A 22,575-nucleotide genomic window follows, 5' to 3' on the forward strand; every position below is an offset into this window, starting at 1 on the left:
AGAGTCATCCTTCAAGGACTGCACTGGGAAGAACCTTCTTTATTACAGAGATACTGTAAGGGAGCCAGCTCTGACCCAGTGTTAGACACAACTTTATATGGGCACCAGGTGAGACAGAGCAGTCTCAGTGAAGGTGGAATGAATCCAACACTTTGTGTAGCAACATGGTGACAAATAATAATAACATCAGTAATAAAAGTAATAAAAAAATAAAGTGAACAAAAAAAGCTCAGTCCTGGTACGGGACGCAGGGGGAGTCATTTCTGGAGAGCAAAGGCAATGTTACCACTGCTGAAAAATGTCCATGAAATCACTTTCCTCAGAGCATCTTTGAGCTCCTTGTTCCTCATGCTGTAGATGAGGGGGTTCACTGCTGGAGGCACCACTGAATACAGGACAGCCACCACCAGATCCAGAGCTGGTGAGGAGAGGGAGGGGGGCTTCAGGTAGGCAAACAGGTCAGTGGTGAGAAACAGGGAGAACACGGCCAGGTGAGGGAGGCACATGGAAAAGGCTTTGTGTCGGCCCTGCTCAGAGGGGATCCTCAGCACAGCAGTGAAGATCTGCACGTAGGACAGCACAATGAAAATGAAACACCCAAAGGCTACACAGGCGCTAACCACAAGAAGCCCAACTTCGCTGAGGTAGGAGTTTGAGCAGGAGAGCTTGAGGATCTGGGGGATTTCACAGAAGAACTGGTCCATTGTGTTGCCTTGGCAGAGTGGTATGGAAAATGTGTTAGCAGTGTGCAGCGCAGAATAGAGAAAACCAGTGCCCCAGACAGCTGCTGCCATTTTGACACAAGCTGTGCTGTCCATGATGGTCCCGTAGTGCAGGGGTCTGCAGATGGCAACGTAGCGGTCATAGGCCATGACAGTGAGAAGAGAATACTCTCCTGCTAAGAAGAAGACAAACAGAAAGACTTGAGCAGCACATCCTGAGTAGGAAATGGCCCTTGTGTCCCACAGGGAATTGGCCATGGATTTGGGGACAGTGGTGGAGATGGAGCCAAGGTCGAGGAGGGAGAGGTTGAGGAGGAAGAAGTACATGGGGGTGTGGAGGTGGTGGTCGCAGGCTACGGCTGTGATGATGAGGCCGTTGCCCAGGAGGGCAGCCAGGTAGATGCCCAGGAAGAGTGCGAAGTGCAGCAGCTGCAGCTCCCGTGTGTCCACAAATGCCAGGAGGAGGAACTCGTTGAGGGAGCTGCTGTTGGACATTTTGCTCCTTCTGGCCTGTGAGGACTGTCCAAGGAACAACAGGTAGAGGCAATTTAGGATACATTTCTCTGAGCAAAGGTTTCTCATAAAACCCCCCAAACACACACATTACCTCTCCCCATCTCAGCAGCACCATCACTGAGCTCCATCACGTGAGCTATGGTTTGTGCTGGCTGAGTCTGCTGTGAGGAGCAGGGACCTCTGCCCGTGGGCTCCAAAGGAGTCAGCCCTGACCCACAGCACTGCGTATATGGGAACAGCGGTTACTAAAATTTATATTCCCAGTTTCAGTCAGATTTAATCCACACAGAATGCTGAAGGCATTTTCAGCATCTTCACTGCCACTTTCACATAATGTTGGGTCATTAAGAATTTTAAGGCTTCTTTTGTTTCCTTTAGCTGACCCTGTCACACCTGAGGAGAATTCCTGGAGGTAGAAATCCTCAGCATTGCTGCTGCATTCAGAGTGAGCAGCTGTGATTCCAGAGAGGCAAAAGGATTCACTCTGGCTTGAGTGCAGAGGAAGCAGAGCTGGCCTGTCCATCTGCCTTCTTCTCAGATGCCCTGTGCTCCCACCTCGGAGGTGGAGGAGAGTTGCACTCATGTTACCCCAAAAAGAAACAACACAGCAGAGAGCAGAGGAATGCACTTGCAAAGTGCCCATCAGCACTCTTTCTGAGGGGATGTGAGGCAGGTCTCAGCCCTCCCCTTCTACCCAGCAACACATTGGTGTCCTTCCAGCTGCCCACATCCACCCTCCCACCAGCATGTCCCAGGGTGGCCTCAGTATGTGTGTGGCTTCTGCCTGGGGCACCTAGATAACACGCAGCTGCAATGGGAGAGCTGTGTCCTTGTGGAGGGCAGCTTGCAGCCCAGCCAGACACCTCAGGGAAATGGTGGAATGTCCTAAGGATGGGGTGTCCTGAAGGGAGAGTTGGCACATTCCCAGACCCCCACACTGCATTGCCCAAAGCCCCACAGGTGAGAGGGGCACTTGGGCACCTCACTGTCAGGGACACGTCTGCATGGCAGGACCTGCAGGGTCTCAGTGTCTGAACCGCATCAGAAACCCCCTTTCCCAGAGAGTCGAAGGGGAAGCACAAGGGCAGCATGGACAGGTGGGAAACATGCAGCAATACCATGATATTTGTGTGGAGGGAGGCAGGGCCAGGGAGGGACAGAAGGGCACTCAGGAGTGTCTCCTCTCCTGCATGTCCAGCTGCCAAGGAAACGACTCATGCCCTGGACCACCCAGCCTTGAGAGCAGAGGGCTGTGCTGGCTGGGGGAGGAGATGAGACGTTGGAGTTGACAGTTTCCTCTCACCCTTTGAGCATGACTCTGCTGCCTGGAGCCGTCACTGTGGGGAACTGTTTCTCTGTTCCCACATCTCTCCCCTCTCAGTGCTCACACACCCCATTCCACCTGCTGAGAGCTCAGCTCTGCCCTGCAGAAACCTCCCGGGTGCAGGACACTGCCCAAGGCACCTCCGTGTTTGCCGGTGCTACGGAGCAGGGGACACAAACCTTGCTGAGGCTGGAAAGGTGATGCTGGTTCTGTCCTTAGGCAGAGGGGTGCATGAAGGCATTTGCTGAGTCCCTCCCAGAACTGCTCCTCTCGCAGTGTCACTGTTTTGGAGCCTCCGTCCCGTGTCTAAACCGAAGAGATCCAATCCCATTTCACCCCACCCAAAGAGAATCAAACTGAAAGCACAGATTCATGACAGCTCCTTCCCTTTCATGTATCCCCTGCCTTGACCTTCCTTTTGGAAAGTCTCCTCCAGAAATGTTCTGGGAGTGAGATGGAGCTGTGAGCAGCCCTGACCCACGCAGCACATTCTCAGCAGCAGGATGAACCTGCCCTGCCAGCGATCACTCGTCTCACCCAGAGCTTCTCCGCATGTTGCCGTGGGGAGCTCCCTGGGCAGGCTGAGTGCTGACCCTTGCAGGCAGCAGAGTCACTGCCCCAGGCACACATCACCCTAAGGCACAGGGACACTGCTCTGAATCACAGCCCTTGGCAGACCTGTGTGCACAAACAGGCTTCACCACCCTGCAGGATCCCTGGGAGAAGGTAGCAAGATGCCCTGTCCCTGTGATGGTGTGGCAGGGGATCCCGGCTCTGAAGCATCTCCTCCTCCTCTGCACTGCAGAAGCCAGGAGAGACATCCTTAAAAATGTAATGGTGAGACTGGAATGATTTCAAGACCTTTCTAGGAACCTCAGTAGCATTGCCCTGCAGCCAGAGACTTACCGTGTCAGGGGCTGTGAAGATTTCTCCCACAAGGAGCTCTCCTCTCTCCTCCCACTCCACACTGCCTTGCACTTCTCCCTGTCATGTCACCTCTCATGTCAGCAGCAGCAAGCAGTGCCCAGAGCCCTGCTGCTCTTTGCAGAGGAGCTGCTCCTGCACACAGCTGTGTCTGGGCAGTGCTGCCAGGTTGCCATAAGCTCCCTCCATTCCTGCAGCCTGGCCCCACTCAGGACCAGAGGCCCAGCTGAGCTCATGACTTTCTCTGTCCCTTGTGCTCCCTCCTCCTGGGAAATGTTCACTCCAATAAACTAAAATAATCACTGGTGGTCCCTGTCTAAACACTGAAGGAAGACTGATTCCATCATTGCAATTTGTCTCATCAGAGAATGGTTATCTATGAAAAGTGGAAATGTCCCACTCAGGAAGCCCCTACTCCCGTCTCTTAGCTAGGACACGTAGATGAGCATAAGAATAGATCTCCTTTTCCCATTGTTCAGGAATTGATTCAGATGAGTCAGTTTGGGCTTCACAGGCTGCTTTAGAAGGCCCTGGGCTGACATAGCATTCAGATCTTCCCATGAGCTCCACAAAAAACACAGAGGAGGTGGCATTCCCCTGTCCCAGGCAGAAGGGAGCACAGCATGGATGTTTTCATGCAAGATCTTGGTCTATGCTCCCATTTTAATCACTGGAGATGGAGGGTGGCAGTCAGCTGGTCACACACAAACACCTGGTGACATTGGAAGAGACAGAGGTGGTTCAAGGCATGTGCCAGTGTCTACTTGCTCTGATGAAGCAAGTGTGACACCCACATCCTTCTAGAGCATGAGATGGGGTCAGGAGGGGAACTGCCTTGGCCACCTGCAATGATACTAGATGCCCACTGCTACCAGAGCTCCACTCACTAGGAAGCCGAGACACATGCAGATCCCGACACCGCAAAGATCTGATGTCATCCAGTGCAGGCACTTGATTCAGTGACACAGAAATAGGCCTGCAGGGCCATGTTGGATGCCTGGTGGGTCCAGCACAAGCACATGTCTCTAGCAGATACACCATGGGACCTCTAGGAAAACCATGGCCCTTTGGAGTGGTTGTTGGGCAAGCACCCCAGGGCAATTCAGGTTTCCTACCTGTTCCCAAACAACTGGATCCCACCACTGCCTTTAGGCCAAGTCCTTCCAATCTACAGCCAAGTGTGCTTCATAAATGGGAGAGGCACATCCCACCAAGGGCTCCACTCTAGTCTCTGTACTGTTAAAACCCTCTAGCTTTCCTCACCCTGATCCTCTTCTCACGCCGCCAGGTGACATGAACAGGGACTGGGCTAACAATGTCCACAGGGTGCCAAATCACAGGCTGCCCAGTGCCAGGGACTTCTTCAGTGGCACCTTGTCCTGCCTGGAGATCACTTCAACTCTGTCACAGGCACAATGGTGCCGCACAGTCAGCTCGGGCAGCCAACCCCTCTCCTGCCATTTCTGCACAGCCCAGCTCTGTTTCTCCCTGGCCTTGGGCACTGCAGGCTTTGCTCTCTTAGTGGGAACCTCCTTTCACCATTATATTGCCACCTGCTATCTAGGCCAGCATGGCTCTGCTCTGAGGTGGGGCCATTGCACACATGGTGCGCTTGACTCTCGGTAACAGGTTTCATCACAACCAGTGTGCTCTGTGAGCCACAGCTAAGGCTCTACCACCCAAATATATGCAAATGCATGCAGCCTGGGGCACAGCCAGGAGCATAAGCTGTCACAGGACTGCAACATCATTGGAATAACTGAGATGTGTTGGGTCCACTCACACGACTGGAGAGCTGTGCTGGTAGGGTACAAGCTCTCCAGGAGAGACTGTCAGGGAAGATAAGCAGGCGGCAGGCCCTTTGTGTGGAGGGTCAGCTCAGATGTGTGCAGCACTTCCATGGGAGAGGCAAGGCTTTGGGTGAGTGCTTGTGGGTGAGCACCACAGTAGGGGTGACATCATGGTGGGAGCTACAGACCACCTAATGAGGGTAGGGAGGTGGATGCAGTCTCCTTTAAGCAATCTGAGCAAGTCCATGGATCACAGGCCCTGGTTCTTGTAGGGGGGGCTTTAATCCCCCTGACATGAACTGGAAGGGCAAACAGCAGAGTGCAAGCAGGCCAGGAGGTTTCTGGAGGGCATCAGGAACAACTTCTTCGCACAGCTGCATGATGGGCCAGTACTCATGATGCTTTCTTGTATCTGGAAATTTCAAACAGGGAGGAACTGATCAGTGGTGGGATAGTCAGTGTCATACTTTCCTACAGTGACCATGAAAAAGTGGAGTCCCAGATCCTGAGCGGAGTGAGGAAGGACAGCAGTGGAGCACAGACCCTGGACTTGAGAGGAGCAGACTTTGGCCTGTTGAAGGGACTGGTGGAGGATGCCATGGGAGGCAGCTCTGAAGGGCCCAGAAGCTCCCCAGAAGTCAGCAGGTCTTTAATTTCAGCACCTGCCAAGCACAAAAATGGTCCATCCCAATAGTCAGTAAAACTTGCAGACATCTCAGGAGATTGGCTTGGCTACACTGGGAGTTCAGGAATGAGCTCCAGGGCAAGAAGGCAGCATGGAGGAAGCAGGAGGAGGGAGAGGCTGCAATGGAGAACTTCAGAAACATTGTCCAGCAAAGCAGGGATGGTGTTCAGGAAGTTAAAGCTGCTCAAGGGTAAACACTTGCAGGGGATGTCAAGGGCATGAAGAAGAGCTGCTGCTGCTTCAGTTGCAGTAAAAGGGTGAAAAGGAAAATGTGGGCTCACTGCTGGATCGGGCAGGGAATCTAGTAACAGCAGGTACGGGTAGGTCTGAGCAGCTCAGTGCCTTCTTGGCTTCAGTCTTTGCCAAAAGGGTCTCCCAGACTGTTGTGCCTAGAGTCAGGCCTCCAAAGGAAAAAAAAAAAAACAACCACAGGTGGGTGATGACTAATGAGGGATGACTTGCATGGACTCAACCCATACAAGTCTATGGGTCTGGATGGGCTGCATCAGAAGACACTGAGGGGGCTGGCCACTATCGCGCTATAACAAGGCCATTCTCTATCATCTTAGAAAGGTTGTGGAGATCAGCGGAGGTCCCAATGACCAGAAGAAGGAATATGTTGTGCCCATCCTCAAAAAAGGCCACAAGGAAAACCCAAGGAGCTGCAGGCCATTCAGCTGCACTTTGGTGAGGAGTGTTTCATGGAATGAATCCTCTCGCATCACACTCCTGGGCACATGGAGGAGAAGAAGGTGCCTGGGAGCAGTCAGCATGGATTTACTGAACGTAAATCATTCCTGAGCAACCTGATTGCCTTCATGATAAAAGGCCCGTACTTGTGGAGGAGAGGAGAGTAGTGGATGTCATTTACCATGATTTTAGCAAGGTGTTGGACACTGTCTCCAAGAATATCCTTCCATGTGAGTAAGGCATTAGAGTAGGTTGGGTAGACAACGGGGTGGGTAAAAAGCTGGTTGGATGATCAAGCTCAGAGGGCTTTTGTGAATGGGTTGTGCTTTACCTGGAAGCCAGTGACAAGTGGAGGATGCAGGGCTCTATACTGGGACTTGTACTGTTTATCACGTTCATCAGTGACCTGGAGGACACAGCTCTCATCACATTTGCAGATTGCATCTAATCAGGACAACAGTCATAAGGTTGAGGACTGCCCTCCAGATGGATCTCAGCAGGAGGGAGGAATGCGTTGCCAGTATTCAGGAAAACATCCTCACCAGAAAAGTAACCTGCTTCATTTTTAAGCACCTTCCTTAAATGCCAACTCCCAGAAGGTGGAGGACGTACTCCTACTGAAGTCTGCTGATGGAAATTGGTGTAGTTGTCTTCCCAAAGTTACCAAAACACAAGATGCAATTTAGCTTCCTTATTTGTTAAGGTTTGTCCCTTATGAAGAAAGAAATGATATTGTAGTTAAGGCATTGAAATGCTAAATCCATTTCTATTACAAACGTTGTAACCCCTATCTTTGGCAATGGCAGACTGTCAGGAGGGATGCTGTTGGTAAACAGATCTTGATTGCCCTGTGTGATATGTGCTAATTTGTTACATCAACTCGGGAAGTGATTTTACGATGAAACGAGGCGCTAAGTACGGGCTATCAACTCGTGAAGTGATTTTACCATGAAACTAGGCGCTAAGTACGGGCTATCACCACATGAACCCCACCCGAGATGATTGTACTGAGCCAGCAGAGCGATATTGCATTGTGAAATGTATCCGCGCGACCTGAAGGGTACCACGCACAACGCAGAGGAAGACCCCAGCCTTCATCCCGACCCCCCCCCAGCAACAGCCGGTGCAACCGCAGAAGTTACAGGAAGTGCTACGTATATCTGGAACTAGAACCGCATATAAGGGGACTGTGAGCGGGGGATTGCGCACGCCGTTGGTGGAGCAGGAGACTCCCCGGCCGCCCAGTGCTGTTTTGCTTACTTGTAACTTGCTCAATTATTCTATTAAATTGGATTTTATGCAAACCAATTAGAGTGGTTGTGTTTGCCTAAAACACCCTGTACATGGCAAACATTGCATACACTTGACTCAGGATATAAATAACTATCTCAAAATCACCACAATCATTCTCCCAGGCAAAATTATACATCTGTCTGAAAAGCCTGTGCGGGGGGGAATTGGGGGGCAAGGTTGGGTCTGAGTGAATCTCTTGACTCAGAAAATACTCTGGACAAATGTTTTCGGTATGTTCTGCTGCAGCAAATTCCAGAAGGTTCAGGTAGGGTGCCCTTGTGATGACGGCATGGATTTGCTTGGGAAAGTACAGCATTGAGGTGCTTCAAGGATACATAATTGAACAGGAAACTGAAAAGGAAAACTACTGATAGGAAGAGCTCTTTGGGGAGGTTTGCATGGCATCCAGCTGGTGTTGCAAGCTGCAAAACTGGTGCCTATGCTGGACTGCTCTGTAACGGTGTAGTGAATGTAGATTTCAGTGAGAATCCAAGAACCTCCCACTGTGCACCAGACATGTGGAATATAAATGATAGTTGGTGCTGTCCTTTGGGCTTCCCGGATGCTGGTGTCCACGTCAGTCTGGAGCACCAGCAGCACCACGCAGGCAGGAAAGCTGAGGGCAGGCACTGTCAAAGCAGCCTGGTTATGAGTCATATTTTCAAAGTTCGTTTTATAAGAGGTGACAACCTCCCGCCTGTCTGAAGAGCTCCCCAGCCCACAGCCTGCTGTCTCATTTCCAGAGGCTCCTTCTGACCAGGTTCCTTGCTGGGGAAGACGAAAGGCCATTGCCTGCAGGTGGTACCTCAAGCACATAAGCAGACAAGCCTCTACCCCATGAACCAAGTGGCAAGCATCCTTTCCCAGGATGCATTTCTCTGGGTGTCTGGTTAGATGATCAACACTCAGGCAGTTCTGGTCCCCAGGGGGAAAATGCTGGCAGCAAATGTGGGCACTGACTAGACATTATTGTAGATGACCACAGAGGCAACCATCACACAACTTTTTTTTTTTTTTTTTTTTTTTTCTTTTTTAACTAAAACGATGGACAACACATTGCCCTGGTTTTGAGTCACTTAAGGGATACTGTGTTTCAAATCAACATGACTGTGAGTCATGTATCAATAATAACAACGTGCTTTATTGGAACTCTAATACCAATTTTCAGCTTCATGCTTACTTCTTCCATATATTGATATAACCCTCCCTCCCCGACAAACTTTTCTTTACTCTCTCCTCTCCCTCCCCTCACACTTACAACAGCCAAGGCTGCTTACAAGGACCCAGCAGTTTGAATCCAAAGGACACAGACATTCACCTGTGGCAGTTAAGGAATGGTTCCTCTTGTCTAGTAGGTATTTGATGTGACAATTCAGCCTCAGCACCCTGAAGGTGATTCCTAATCACTACACACTGCATTCTCTGTTAACATATAATTTATACCATCTGAAAGGCAAGAGATGTTTGTTAACCTCTCTGAAGAGTCCATATGCCTCACTTGCACTAGTGCAGTTTCCAAAGTAGAGCTGAAATGCATTCTCTTGCGTTTGGTGATTTAATGGGAACACTCTATGTTCTTAAGTCTTCATCCTACCACACAGCACAGGAGACTGTACAAGTCTCTGCAAAGCTCTCCTGAACATCCAGATGTGGCTCAGTGTATTTCTCCAGTATAGGTGAAAACACCTATTCTCCCAAGAAAAAAATAAAAAGATGATGATCAGGAATGCCTTCTGTAGTGCCCAGACACCTAGAAACTATATAGAGAATGTATATACGTATATACATATATGTATGCGTGTATATATATTTCTAAATATGCATATATTTTATATATATATATATATCTTTCATGACAGAGCACTTGTGTAGAACAACACACTCCCCACACAACGGCAGGAACTGTGGTTTCGTAGCTCTGTGCTGTGCATGGTTCATTTGTACCAGCTGATAAGTGTTTCTTTCTAAATGCAGCAGCAGTCTCTTTCTTTCAGTGTCCAAAAAGCCCCAGAGAAGCCAACCAAATCCTTGCTTGCATGAACTTGGTGATGAGTCCATTCAGTGGACTCCAGCACCCTGCTGGATCCACAGCAGCGGGAGCCCAGCACAAGCTCCCTGCCCAGCGCAGCCTGGGGGCGGCTCAGGCCTCCCTGGAGAGCCCCAGCCCAGCAGGGAACAGCCCTGCAAGGCCAGCGCGTTTCTGGCCTGTCGTCTCCAGAGACAGAAGTGGCCTCACCAGCCATCTCACAGCCCTGTTGCTGCTGCTCAGCTGCTCAGGCTGACATGACCTCACAGCTGTTTTGCTGATGCCCTTCCTGCTGCTGGCCTATCCGGGACTCAGGCAGAAGTGACCTCACAGTCTACATGGAGGCCATCAACCTGCTTCCAGCCTGTCAGCAGCAGAGACAGAGGTGACTTTACATGAACCTACAGCAGCCAAGAGTCTGTTGAAGACATACAATCTATAGAGAAGGAAGTGACCTCCCAATAAGCATCAGAGCCACGTCCCCACTTTTGGTCTATTAGGTACTGAGGCAGAAGTGACCTCACCAGCACAAACTTGAGTCTTCTGCCTGCTTCTGGCATATCAGGTGCTGATGCAAAAACGATCTCACTCCTAGCATTGAAGCCACAAGCCTCTTCCTGGCCTCTGAGAAGCAGACACAGAGGAGACATGAAAAGAAGCTACATGAACCAAGAGTCTGCTGTAGGCCAATCAGCTTCAGAGAGAGAAGTGACCTCACAATATGGATCTAAGCCATGTGTCTCCTGCTGGCCTGTCAGGTGCTCAGGCAGCAGTGACCTCACAAGCACAAACCCCAGCCATGTCCCTGCTCCTGGTCATGTTCTCACACAGATGTGACCCTGTCATTGACTCCCAGGAACGTAGGGAAGGCTTTTTTCCCAGGATTTGATTGCTCCTGCAGTGGCTTCCCAGGAGCTGGGAGAGGGCCTAGGAGGTAGCAGTACCCTGGCCCCACGCACACGTCAGCACCTTCACCTTGCAAGCCGTGGGACCGGTCCTTCCTCCCCTCAGTCCTCTGAGCAGCCAGCTCCTCCCCAACAGGGTGACAAGAGCCTGAGGTCTCCTTGCCCACCCAGAGGGCACAGTCCTGATGGCCTCCCATAAGCACTGCTGCCTGCTTGTCCACAAGCGCCTGGCCCTGGAAGTGTGTGCAGGGAGTTATCCCAGCGCCAGGCAGCGCAGTGCCATGAGGATCCCGCCAGGCCTCTTCTTCCAGCACTTCCTCAAACAACATGCTTGGGAGGAACAGGAAGGGCCAGGTCCCACCTGTGCCCATCCAGCCGGCTGCAGGCAGCACCCTGGGGACTTGGTTTAGTTCAGCACAACACAATTCTGAGTGTAGCGGCAGGGCTGGCAGTCACTGGTGCCTTCCCCACCACTCCAGGAGCCGAGACTGCTCCCCAGTGCTGAGGAGCTACCAAGAAAGTTGGAGGTGCCCAGAGAAAGGCAGGGAAATACTGCAGGTCTCGTTCAGGCCAGATGTTACGGGATCTGCTTCTGGGGTCATTTCAGTGGTGGCCGTGATGTGACTGAGATCCCTTGGGAGCCACACATGGGAGGCATCCCGTAGTCTTCAGCCACCCAGGACTTCAAGGTGCCAGGCTGAAATCTTTGTTTGAGTGCCCAGCAACTGCCCCTTGGCTGGAAGGGGTCTCTCAGATCCTGCTGCCCTCCATCCCACTTCCCACCAGGGGTGTCAGGAAAACATCCTCCTTCTCCCCTGTGCTGCTGGTCATGGAAGAAACGGCCTTCCCAGAGAGGGGGTAAATCCCCCTGCATGTGGAGATGTTTCCTGGTGGGACTCCTGGCCTGAATTCCCCTCCTTTTGATTCATTTCTTCTTTCTTCCTCCACCTCTCCCACAGAAATCTATCTTACTCTGTGAGGTGTGTCAGAAACCCCTGGCATGAGCAGAGGAGGCCATATCCAGCCCTGTGGCTCAGGGCTTGGGATCCTTGGCACCTCGGGAGGGTCACTGTCACTTGTTTTTTCCAGGTCTTCGCTGTAAGGTCTCAAGCACACATTTCCTTTTTCAGTGGGCTGCCCAGATTACCAGCGTGGCATTTCCCTGGACTCAGCTCTTTCTCCACAGTCCTGATCTATTATGCAAGGGGAAAAATGGAGTTCAGGGTAGACTGAGGTGGGACCAGAGGAAGGATCACTGAAGAGCAGAGAAAGCATCAGTTTATAGCCACCCTCAGGACATTCAGTCCCAATCTTTTCTCTTTCAGACTAAAATCAGGCTTCATCCCACAGCCACTGAAGCCAATGAAAAGCCAATGCACCCCGCACAGGTGTGCTTGAGCATGACTTCTAATTCATTAACTAAAAAGTTAGACTTGCAAAAACATGTTCTATCATGTAAAAATCATAATCGTGGCTGTGCTATCAGAGGTCGAGTAAATCAGAAGTCCCCTGGAGTTCTCTCCTGTGAGCAATTCTGGGCATATCTGGCTCCAGCCACTTGGCAACTAGTAGAAATGCCTTTTTTTGGGGGGGGGGTAGGGTGGGGTGGGGTTGTTTTGAAATGTTTGCAGCACCTGGGCACAACATTGATCATACCACTCTATCCAAGACTGATATTCTTCTGGTTCTTCCCTTTATTTTGCTTCTCTTTGGTTGAAGCTGCCAAGATATTTCATCTGTCCCACTGCATTCACCCTGCTGCCTGCACTCTTGCTAATACAAGCCAGGTTAAGGGTGGCCGTCTTTGCTGCAGGAGCACCCTGCTGACTTCTTGTCAACTTGATGTCCACCAGGACCTGCAGGTCCGTCCCCAGATCCTCTTCCTTGTCCTTTCTTGAAGATGGATGTCATGTTTGGGGGGGAGGTGGGGAGGGCCGAGGGCTGCACCTCCAGTCCCTGCAGTGTGCGGAGAGGAGACAGGAGATGGGGCAGCACGGGGGTGGTGGCAGGTCAGCAGGACAGGGGCTGGGGGCAGTGGGGGCTACAGCAAGGGGTCGTGGTCCATGTTTCTGCAGCACAGCGGTTGTCACGTTCACCTCACATGCAAAAGTCCTGCACTGACCCCAGGCAGAAACAGGCCATTTCCCTGGTGCTGCTGCCACCTTCCCAGCAGGATGGGGACATAGGAGGAGGGTGCTCTGCTTCTCCTGGTGCTCAGGCCAGCTCCATGAGGCTGTCCCAGCTTTGCCTGAGGGACCTCTTGGTCCTTGGCTCTGCTCTGGCATGGCTGGAGCAGGGACAAGGGCTTGTGGGGCCGGGCTGGGAGAGCTCTCCTGGGAGTTTCTCTTTTGCAGTGGAGCGGTGAGGAGTATCGGGGCTCCCATCTGTGCCCCATCCCAGTGCCTGAACACAGCCCCATGTCCCCACTGTGCAGGCACCGCACAGGGCAGGGTGCATTCAGGGTTGGGGAAACGTCCCCCTGGCACGGTCCCCACGACAGCCCTCAGTGACCCATCCCCCCCACAGCCCCTCTGCTTTGGCAACCAAGGGCACAGACCGACCTCCTCTCTTCTGCACCTGGCATGTCTTGGTTCCCCTCCTTGAGACCTGGCTCTGCACCACAAGCCCCTGGTGTGTGTCCTCACCCTGCCCCTTCACACAGCTGAGCTGACATTGGTGCTTTCCTCTCCCGGGCCCTTTCCAACCCAGCCCAGACCCTCCCCAGCTCTCCCCACCTCCCCTGCCCTCTCCTCAGCCCACCCAGTGGTGGTGGTGGCCCCCAGCAGTGCATGCCACAGGGGGCTGCAGAGCTCTGGGCACTCACTCCACAGCCACAGTCCCTCTGAAGGGCACAGAAGCTCCGGGGATCAGGGTGACGTGTGTCAGCTGCCCCATCAGCCTCCAAGCTGGTACTAGCCCCAGTGGCACAAGGAGGCAGAGCACAGTGACACTCTCTGTGCCCCTTCTTCTGGTGTTCAGGAGACTCCCTAGTCCCAGGCTGCCTGCAGACCCCTGTGCTGGCCCCTCTCTCTAGGACAGCACAGGAGTCCCTGCCCTGGGGCTCCTCTGGCAGCTCCTGCTGCCCCTGGGACACAGCAGCCTGCCCTTAGTTGACCTACCTAGAAACAGATTTCTCTTTCTCATTTATTCCTCCTGGCCAGCACACAACTGCTCCTTTCCTCTTCTCCAGGGATGTCCCTGCTTCCCAGACAGCCTTTCCCCAGGTCAGTGTGTCCATGCAGGCCTGGTTGGCCATTCCTGGACCCCTCTCTGGTGCTCCTCCTGAGTTGCTGGTGCTGCTCTGCAGAGCAATTAGGTTGTGGGGCCCTGGGGCCATGGGGTGACTCCACACTGGCCGTGGTGGCCAGGGTGGGAAGCAGACCCAGCCGGATGGGCATCATTGCGCCTGACAACCCCTACCAAGGGGTCTGTGGCCGTGGACAATACTCTGAGCAATCACAGGGCATTTCAAATGCCTCAGGCTGTGTTCAGGCATGTCCCAAGATCCAGCCCATGGTTTTCACTGAGGCTGACATGAACAACTCTCCAGGCTCCCTTCCCTTTGCCTGCAGGGTCCCCACTGCCTCTTGTGGGATTGCAGAGCTCTCACTACCCTGGACATTCATTGCTTTTGCCCTTTATCTTTGGGTGACTCCACCTGATTTTGTGAAGCTCCATTCACCCCGAGGCACATGGTGCCCTTGGAGATGCCCGGTGCTCTCCTGGGGACTCCATACTCCCTTGGAGAAGGACAGGCATCAGTCTCCATCCCTTTCATATGGCAGATACTGCTTGACCATTCACCACCTCCAGGAGCACTGGGCACCCACAAGTGAGAGCTGAATCCAGCCCTCCTTCCCGAACACACCACCTCTGAGCTCACTGCCTTGAGCCCAAGGAGAGCCCCAGAAAAGCAATAGCCCTCTCCCAGGTGAAAGTCCTTGAGTGCATTCTTGGCTCCTGCTTTGGAAGAAGAGCCCAAACTTCAAGCACTGCACTGAGGAAATGTGCTTTTATTAGAGAGAAGCCAGCTCTGACACAGTGACAGACACATTCACAGCAGTTATCTCAATCAGAGAGACTGGGTTCATGCCTCTGGAGAAGTGGGATGAATTCAAGCACTTCAGCACAAACATGATTATCAGAGAGAGAATTCCCCAAGCATACAAGTTGTCTGAGATGAATGGGAAATCACTTGTGAACAGGGATGGGCAGCTTATTGATGCTGAAATAGTAAGAGCTGAATCAGTTTCCTCACTGCATCTTGGAGGTCCTTGTTCCTCATGCTGTAGATGAGAGGATTCACTGCTGGAGGCATCACCGAGTACAGAAAAGCCACCACCAGATTCAGAGCTGGGGAGGAGAGGGAGGGGGGCTTCAGGTAGGCAAAGATGATAGTGCTGAGAAACAGAGAGACCACAGCCAGGTGAGGGAGGCACATGGAAAAGGCTTTGTGTCGTCCCTGCTCAGAGGGGATCCTCAGCACAGCAGTGAAGATCTGCACGTAGGACAGCACAATGAAAATGAAACACCCAAAGCCTAAACAGGCACTAACCACAAGAAGCCCAACTTCCCTGCGGTAGGAGTCTGAGCAGGAGAGCTTGAGGATCTGGGGGATTTCACAAAAGAACTGGTCCACTGTGTTGCCTTGGCAGAGTGGTATAGAAAATGTGTTCCCAGTGTGTAGCACAGCATTAAGAAAACCACTGCCCCAGGCAGCTGCTGCCATTTTGACACAAGCTCTGTTGCCCAAGATGGTCCCATAGTGCAGGGGTCTGCAGATGGCAACATAGCGGTCATAGGCCATGACAGTGAGGAGATAATACTCTGCTGAAATTAGGAAAAAGAAGAAAAATAGCTGGGCATCACATCCTGAGTAGGAAATGGCCCTGGTGTCCATCAGGGAATTGGCCATGGATTTGGGGACAGTGGTGGAGATGGTGCCAAGGTCGAGGAGGGAGAGGTTGAGGAGGAAGAAGTACATGGGGGTGTGGAGGCGGTGGTCGCAGGCTACGGCTGTGATGATGAGGCCGTTGCCCAGGAGGGCAGCCAGGTAGATGCCCAGGAAGAGCGAGAAGTGCAAGAGCTGCAGCTCCCGCGTGTCTGCAAACGCCAGGAGGAGGAACTCGTTCAGGGAGCTGCTGTTGGACATTTTGTTATCTCCATGCATGGGGGACTGTGCAAGGAAGAAAAGACATTGAGGAGTTAGCAGAGAATTTTCAAGCATGAAACCCCCAAATGTTGCAGTTTTCTCTTTGAGCTGGAGGATGATCACTTTCATGTTCCCCTAGAAAGAAACCAGCCCCTGCTGAGAGCAGATGAGTTCAGTTTCAAAGTGCACATCTCCAAACTTCTCATCCTTTCTCTGGGTACCAGAGGTAGGTCTCCACACTCCCCTTCTAGCCAAGCACACACAGGGCTCTTTTCAGATGTCCACATACAGCCTCCCACCACCATCTCCATACTCTCAGCATCTCTGCACCTTCCTCATGGGGCTCTCAGATGTCACAGAGATGCTATGAGACAGCAGTGCCTTTCTAGAGGGCAGGATACCACAGGGAAACAGTCAAAGCACCGTCAGGAGTGAAGATGTGTACTCCTTAAGGGAGAGTCAGCTCATTTCCCAGCCCCACGGACCGCATTTCCTGGAGTGCCACAGGTTAAAAGGGGGCTGAGGCAGCCTCATTCCCATGCAGACCCCTCTGTTCCACAACTTGCAGCATCGGTGTCTGAACTGCAGCTGAAAAGCCTCAACCACAGAAAACCCCAAAATAAGAACAGGAACAGCATGGACAGGAGGGGAAACAAGAAGCAACACCGTGATCCTGCTGCCAAGGGAGACAAGGAGAGAGGCAGAGAGGCATTCTGGAAAGCCTTCCCCTTACCCAGCTGGGTGTGCCACCTCACAGACGGTGACATTGCAGGGCAGTTGCTCTCAGACCCTTTGTCGGACTGCATGAAATGGGCCTGTAGCAGGAGAGATGCCCCTCTCCTCTGCCAGAGGTCTGGCTGCAGCAGAGGTGGCTCATGCCCTGCGCTTCCCTCTCATTCCCTGCCCATCCCTGCTGCCTGGAGCTGTCCCTGCTGCCAGCTCTTTCTCTGTCACAACATCTTCTCCCGGTCAGTGCTCGCAGACCCCCCATCCCACCCGCTGTGTGCTCCGTTCTGCCCTACAGAAACCTCCCAGATCAGGGCACTCCCTAGGGGCATTTCTGTGCATGCACGTCCTAAGCAGCAGGTCACATAAACTCCTATGAGGCCACAAAGGTGATGTCGATGCTGTCTGTAGGCTAAGGTGGGGATGAAGTGGCTTTATGAGGTTTCTCACTGACCTATTAATCTCTGAGAGTGAAGGTTTAGGAGTCCCACTTCCTTGACAAAACAGAAACCTCGTTCCTTCATTCTCCCTGTCAAAATTAAGAAACTGAAAGTGGAGATACCTGAAGAAAAGCTCCTTCCCTTTCAAGTAGCCCTTCTTTTGATCTCCTCTTGAAAAGACCCCTTGGACATCTCCTGCACATGAGCTAGAGCTGTGAGCAGCCCTGACCCACACAGCAGCCTCTCAGCAGGAGAATGAACCTGCCCTGCCGGCGGTCGCTCCTCTCACCCAGAGTTTCTCCCCACAGTGCTGTGGGGAGCTCCCTGGGCAGCCTGAGGGCTGACCCTCACAGGCAGCAGAGTCCCTGTCCTGGGCATACAGCACCCTGGGGCACAGGGACACTGCTCTGAATCACAGCCCTGCACAGACCTGTGTGTGCTCCCTGGCTTCACACCCCTGCAGCCACCCCTGGCAGAAGGGATCTGCATGCCCTGTCCCTGTGACAGTGTGGCAGGGGATACCTGCTCTGAAGCATCTCCTTCTCTGCCTATGCACTGGATGTGCCAGGAGAGTGATCCTTAAAAAGCCTATCAGTTATGGGATGGGATGGATTTATAAGAGCCCTCCAGGAACCTCAGTAGCATTGCCCTGCAGCCAGAGACTTACCATGTCAAGGGCTGTGAAGATTTCTCCCACAAGGAGCTCTCCTCTGGCCTCCCACTCCACACTGCCTTGCACTTCTCTCTGCCTTTTCTCCTCTCATGTCAGCAGCAGCAGGCAGTGTCCAGAGCCCTGCTGTTCTTTGCAGAGGAGCTGCTCCTGCACACAGCTGGCTCTGGGCAGTGCTGCCTGGTTGCCATGAGCTCCCTCCATCCCCAGCACCTGGCCCCGCTCAGGATCAGAGGCCCAGCTGAGCTCATGAATTTCTCTGTCCCTTGTGCTCCCTCCTCCTGGGAAATGTTCACTCCAATAAACTAAAATAATCACCAACGGGCCCTCTCTAAGCACTGAAGGAAGACTGATTCCAGCATTAAAGATTTTTTTCATCAGAGCATGGTTATCTGCAAAAGGTGGAAATGTCCCACTCTAGAAGCCCCGATTCCCATCCCTTAACCTGGCAGGACATGTAGAAAGGAGCAAGAAGGCAGCTCATTGACACATGGTTCACGTGCTGACTCAGATGAGTCAATCTGGGCATCTTGTCCTGGTTTGGAAGCCCCCGGGTTGGAGGGGGATTCAGCAAACTCCTGTGAACTCCACAAACACACAACAGGTGGGATTCCCCTTGCCCAAGCTGAAGTGTGCACAACAAATGTCTGCACATGAGCTGCTTGTCTAAACTCCGGTTATAATCAATGGAGATGGAGGGTGGAAGTCAGTTGCTCACACACAAACACCTGGTGACATTGAAAGAGACAGAGGTTGTCCAAGGTCTCTGCTCTAGTCTCTGCACTCTCAAATCCTTCTTGCTCTTCTCTGCCTGAACCTCTTCTCACCCCCCAAGAGGATATGAACCACGACTGGGCTAATGATGACTTTAATGTGCCAAATCGCAGGCTGCCCATGCCCAGGAACTTCTTCAGTGGCACCTTGTCCTTTCTGGAGATCGCTTCACCTCTGTCACAGGGCACCAAGGTGCTGCAGAGTCAGCTCAGGCAGCAAACCCCTCTCCTGCCATTCCTGCTCAGCTCGGCTCTGTTTCTCGCTGGCCTTGGGCACTGTAGGGTTTGCTTTCTCAGTGAGAACCTCCTTTCACCATTACATTGTCACCTGCTATCCATGCCAGCATGGCTCTGCTCTGAAGTGAGGCCACTGCACACACAGTGTCTTTGGCTCTTGGTAACAGGTTTCACCACAACCAGTCTGCTCTCTGTGCCACAGCTGATGCTCTGCAACACTAATATATGCAAATGTATGCAGCCTGGGGTAGAGAGAGGAGCAGATGGAGATGTACAAGCTTTCGCAGATGTGAATCATCATTGGAACGACTGAGATGTGATGGGATCACTCACATGACTGGAGGGCAATGCTTGTAGGGTACAATGTCTTCAGGAGAGACTGTCAGAGAAGCTGAGGAGGGAGGATGCCTTTTGTGGGAAGGGGCAGCTTGGATGTGTGGAGCTCTTCCATGGGAGAGGCAAGGGTTTGGGTGAGTACTTGTGGGTGAGCATCACAGCAGGGGTGACATCATGGTGGGAGCTACAGACCACCTAATGAGGGTATGAAGGTGAATGCAGTCTCTTTTAAGAGCAGCAACCTGAGCAAGTCTTTGGATCACAGGCCCTGGTTCTTGTTGGGGGGACTTTAATCCCCCTGACATGAACTGGAAGGGCAAACAGCAGAGTGCAAGCAGGCCACGAGGTTTTTGGAGGGCATCAAGGACAACTTCTTTGCACAGCTCCCAGATGGGCCAATAAGGGTGATGCTTTCTTGTATCTGGAAATTTCAAAGAAGGAGGAACTGATCAGGGATGGGATAGTAGGAGAAAGGCAATAGTTACATCCATCTTCCAAAAAGGCCACAAGGGCAAGCTGGGGAGCTGCAGGCAGTTCAGCCTCCCTTTCGTGAGGAATGAGTCATGCAGCGAACCCACTCAGATCACAATTCTGGGCACATAAAGGAGAAGAAGGTGTCTAGGAACAGTTAGCATGCATTTACCCATGGTAAATTGTGCCTAAACAACCTGATTGACTTCTATGATTAAAAAACAATCTATTTGTGGATGCAGAAGAGTAAAATTGTTTTTTCTGGGCTTTAGCAAGGTGTTTGACACTGTCTCCCACAATATTCTTGCATGTACATTAGAACATTAGAGTCTAGAAGAGTAGACAACCGGATGGGTAAAAAGCTGCTTGGAGGACCAGAGGCTCAGAGGGCAGTGGTGAATGGGTAGTACTCTTCCTGGAGGCCAGGGAGAAGTGGAGCACCACAGGGTCTCTCCAGGAACTTGTCCTGTTTATCATCTGTATTGGTTACACAGAGGATGCAACACTCATCATGCCTGTAGATGACCCCTAACTGGAGGTGGGGGTGTGGGGGGGGCATTCCTATGCTTGAGGGCTGCCATTCAGAGGGACCTAGAGAGGCAGGAGGAATGGGCTGTCAGGAACATCATGGAATTCAACAAGGACAAATGCCAGGGCTTGCACCTGCGATAAACCAACGCCCCACTGTGTCACAGGCTGGGGCCTGAGGGCCTGGGGAGCAGCTCTGTGGAAAAGGACATGAGGGTGTTTTGGGGACAGGAGGCAAAACATGAGGCAGCAGTGTTCCCTGGCAGCAAAGAAGGCCAGAAGCATCGTGGGCTGTATGAGCAGGAGCACAGACAGGAGGTGGAGGGAAATGGTGATCGCCTTCTAGTCAGTATTCATTAGAGCACATGTAGAACCCTGCATCCAGGTTTGGGTTCCCAGAACAAGACAGAGGTTGATAACTGGGAGCGAGTCTGGCTGAGGGCCCTAACAGTAGTCAAAGAATTGGAGCACTTGCTTTGTGAGGAAATGGGTCTGGTTCAAGTTGCAGAAGAGATGGCTTTGGAGGGATCTCATAGCACCCTTCCAATGGCTACAAGGAGGTCCTCAAGAAGATGGAGCCAGGCTCTTCACCAGGGTGCATGGTGGGAGGACAAGAGACAATGGACATAGGTCGGAAGAAGAGGTATTCATCAGGAGATAAGGAGAAGCTTTTCCACTACAAGGATGGTGAAGCATTGGAAGTGGTTGCCCAGAGAGGCTGTGCAGTCTCCTGCCTTGGAGGTTGCCAAGACCACACTGGATGAAGCCCAGAGCAACCTTGTCTGACACCAGAGATGACCCTGCTGTGAGCAAGGAGATTGGCCTACAGACCTCCTGAGGTCCCTTCCGCCCTGATTGAGTTCATGATTCTTGCCAATCTCCATCTTCTCTTGTGGATGTCAGGGAAAGCACGCAGGTGCCCTGTGACAGTGGAAGCAGGCCAGCTTCCTTGTCCTCCTCCACTCAGAATTATTCAGATGCAGGGCTTCTTGGCAGGAATCCCCCAAACAGCCTTGATCAATCCTTTGCTTCACTTTCAATTTCCTTTTTCTTCACCCCCACTCAAGGCTGTCTCTTTTATCATTCTGATCCCTTCCCAAACAGCCCACCCCACCCATACTCACCCTTAACTCATTGGCACTGTTTTGGTTTGTTTGGTTGTTTGGTTGTTTGTATTTTGTTTTGACGCAGAAGAGCTTTGGTCGCGAAGGATCTTGAGAAACTCGGGTGATTCGGACAACAGATACATCATGAAGATTTACAAGAGAAGTGTAAAGTCCTGTGCCTAGGTGGGAATAAACCCATCCATGAGGAGAGGTTGAGGGATCTGGGTTTCTTTAGCCTGCTGAAGTGGAAGCAAAGGGCAGTAGAGTAGGAGCCTAGGACTGCTTGAAGGGTGGTTTCAGAGATGATAGAGCTTTTCTTGGCAGTGGGAAATAGCATGAGAAGGGGAAAGATCCACAAACTGCATCTTGAGAGGTTCAGAGTGGACTTCAGGTCAAAAGAATGTCACGCATAAGGTAGTGCTATGGTACAACAGGTCACCCAGAGGGAGTCTGTGTTCAGCCCACAGCTTTTTGTTTCAAGGAAAAGCAAGGGAGGACAGGAAGACATCAGGAGAGTGAGAGCAAGGTGGGGAAGCAGCTTGGGTGTGTACAGCCTGCAGGGAAAGAGGCTCAGGCGTGGGAAAGCATAGGACAGCCTGTGGTGGAGATGGCTGAGGGCACTGCCAGGGCTGAAAGCTCCCAACACAGCTAGGTTTTGTCCTTTTGGCTATGGCTGGTGTCTCTGCCACTGAGGCCCCCAAGAAGATGCCATTCCTTAAAGCACTGTGGCCTTGCTGCCTCCTTGTCCCTTGTAGTATCATGGTCCTTAACTTGGCATTGTGCACCCTCACCCTCACACTGCCCCCAGGAAGAGCCCTGAGCAATGCAGGATGGAAAGCATCACCCTACCCAGGGACTGGCTGTCAGTGTCCTGGTCACTCTGCTCGATAACACACATCAAGGTTGACTTGGCATCACAGCCACCCTCACATTGCCTTTGCCTACCTGCAATCAGGGCCTCCAACTTTCGGCTCTAATCAGCCCCTGGGGAGCCTTTCTTGGTAATGGCCCTCAGTGGGACCCATTAACGCTCCAAGAAACTTGGGATTTGCTTCTTGAGATTTTTCTTCAGTCTCTTCCTGCACCTGAGGTTTGTGGGCGCGGAGGGTCATTAAAATGCAAAAAAAAAAACCCGAAGGAGCCATGCCTCTTTCCATGACTTTCTTCAGTTTGTCAGTTCTTGTGGGGTTAATTGAAAAGTTTTCAGGAGTGTATTGAAATTAGGCAGATTTCAATGAGCACCTGAAAAGAAAGACGTCTG

The 22,575-nt window shown here is 52.1% G+C and overlaps 1 protein-coding gene across 1 annotated transcript; it reads right to left on the reverse strand.

Annotated features, from left to right (window-relative positions):
- Positions 1-14,891: 14,891 nt before the first annotated feature.
- Positions 14,892-15,826, reverse strand: LOC136993036 (olfactory receptor 14C36-like; the record flags this gene model as incomplete). Its single annotated transcript, XM_067303053.1, has 2 exons — positions 14,892-14,996; positions 15,134-15,826. Coding segments are annotated over 2 exons (798 nt in total), but the record flags the coding sequence as incomplete, so codon positions are not given.
- Between the last annotated feature and the right edge of the window lie 6,749 nt (positions 15,827-22,575).

The sequence above is a fragment of the Apteryx mantelli genome, chromosome 11, assembly GCF_036417845.1.
Source record: "Apteryx mantelli isolate bAptMan1 chromosome 11, bAptMan1.hap1, whole genome shotgun sequence".
Taxonomy (NCBI): domain Eukaryota; kingdom Metazoa; phylum Chordata; class Aves; order Apterygiformes; family Apterygidae; genus Apteryx; species Apteryx mantelli.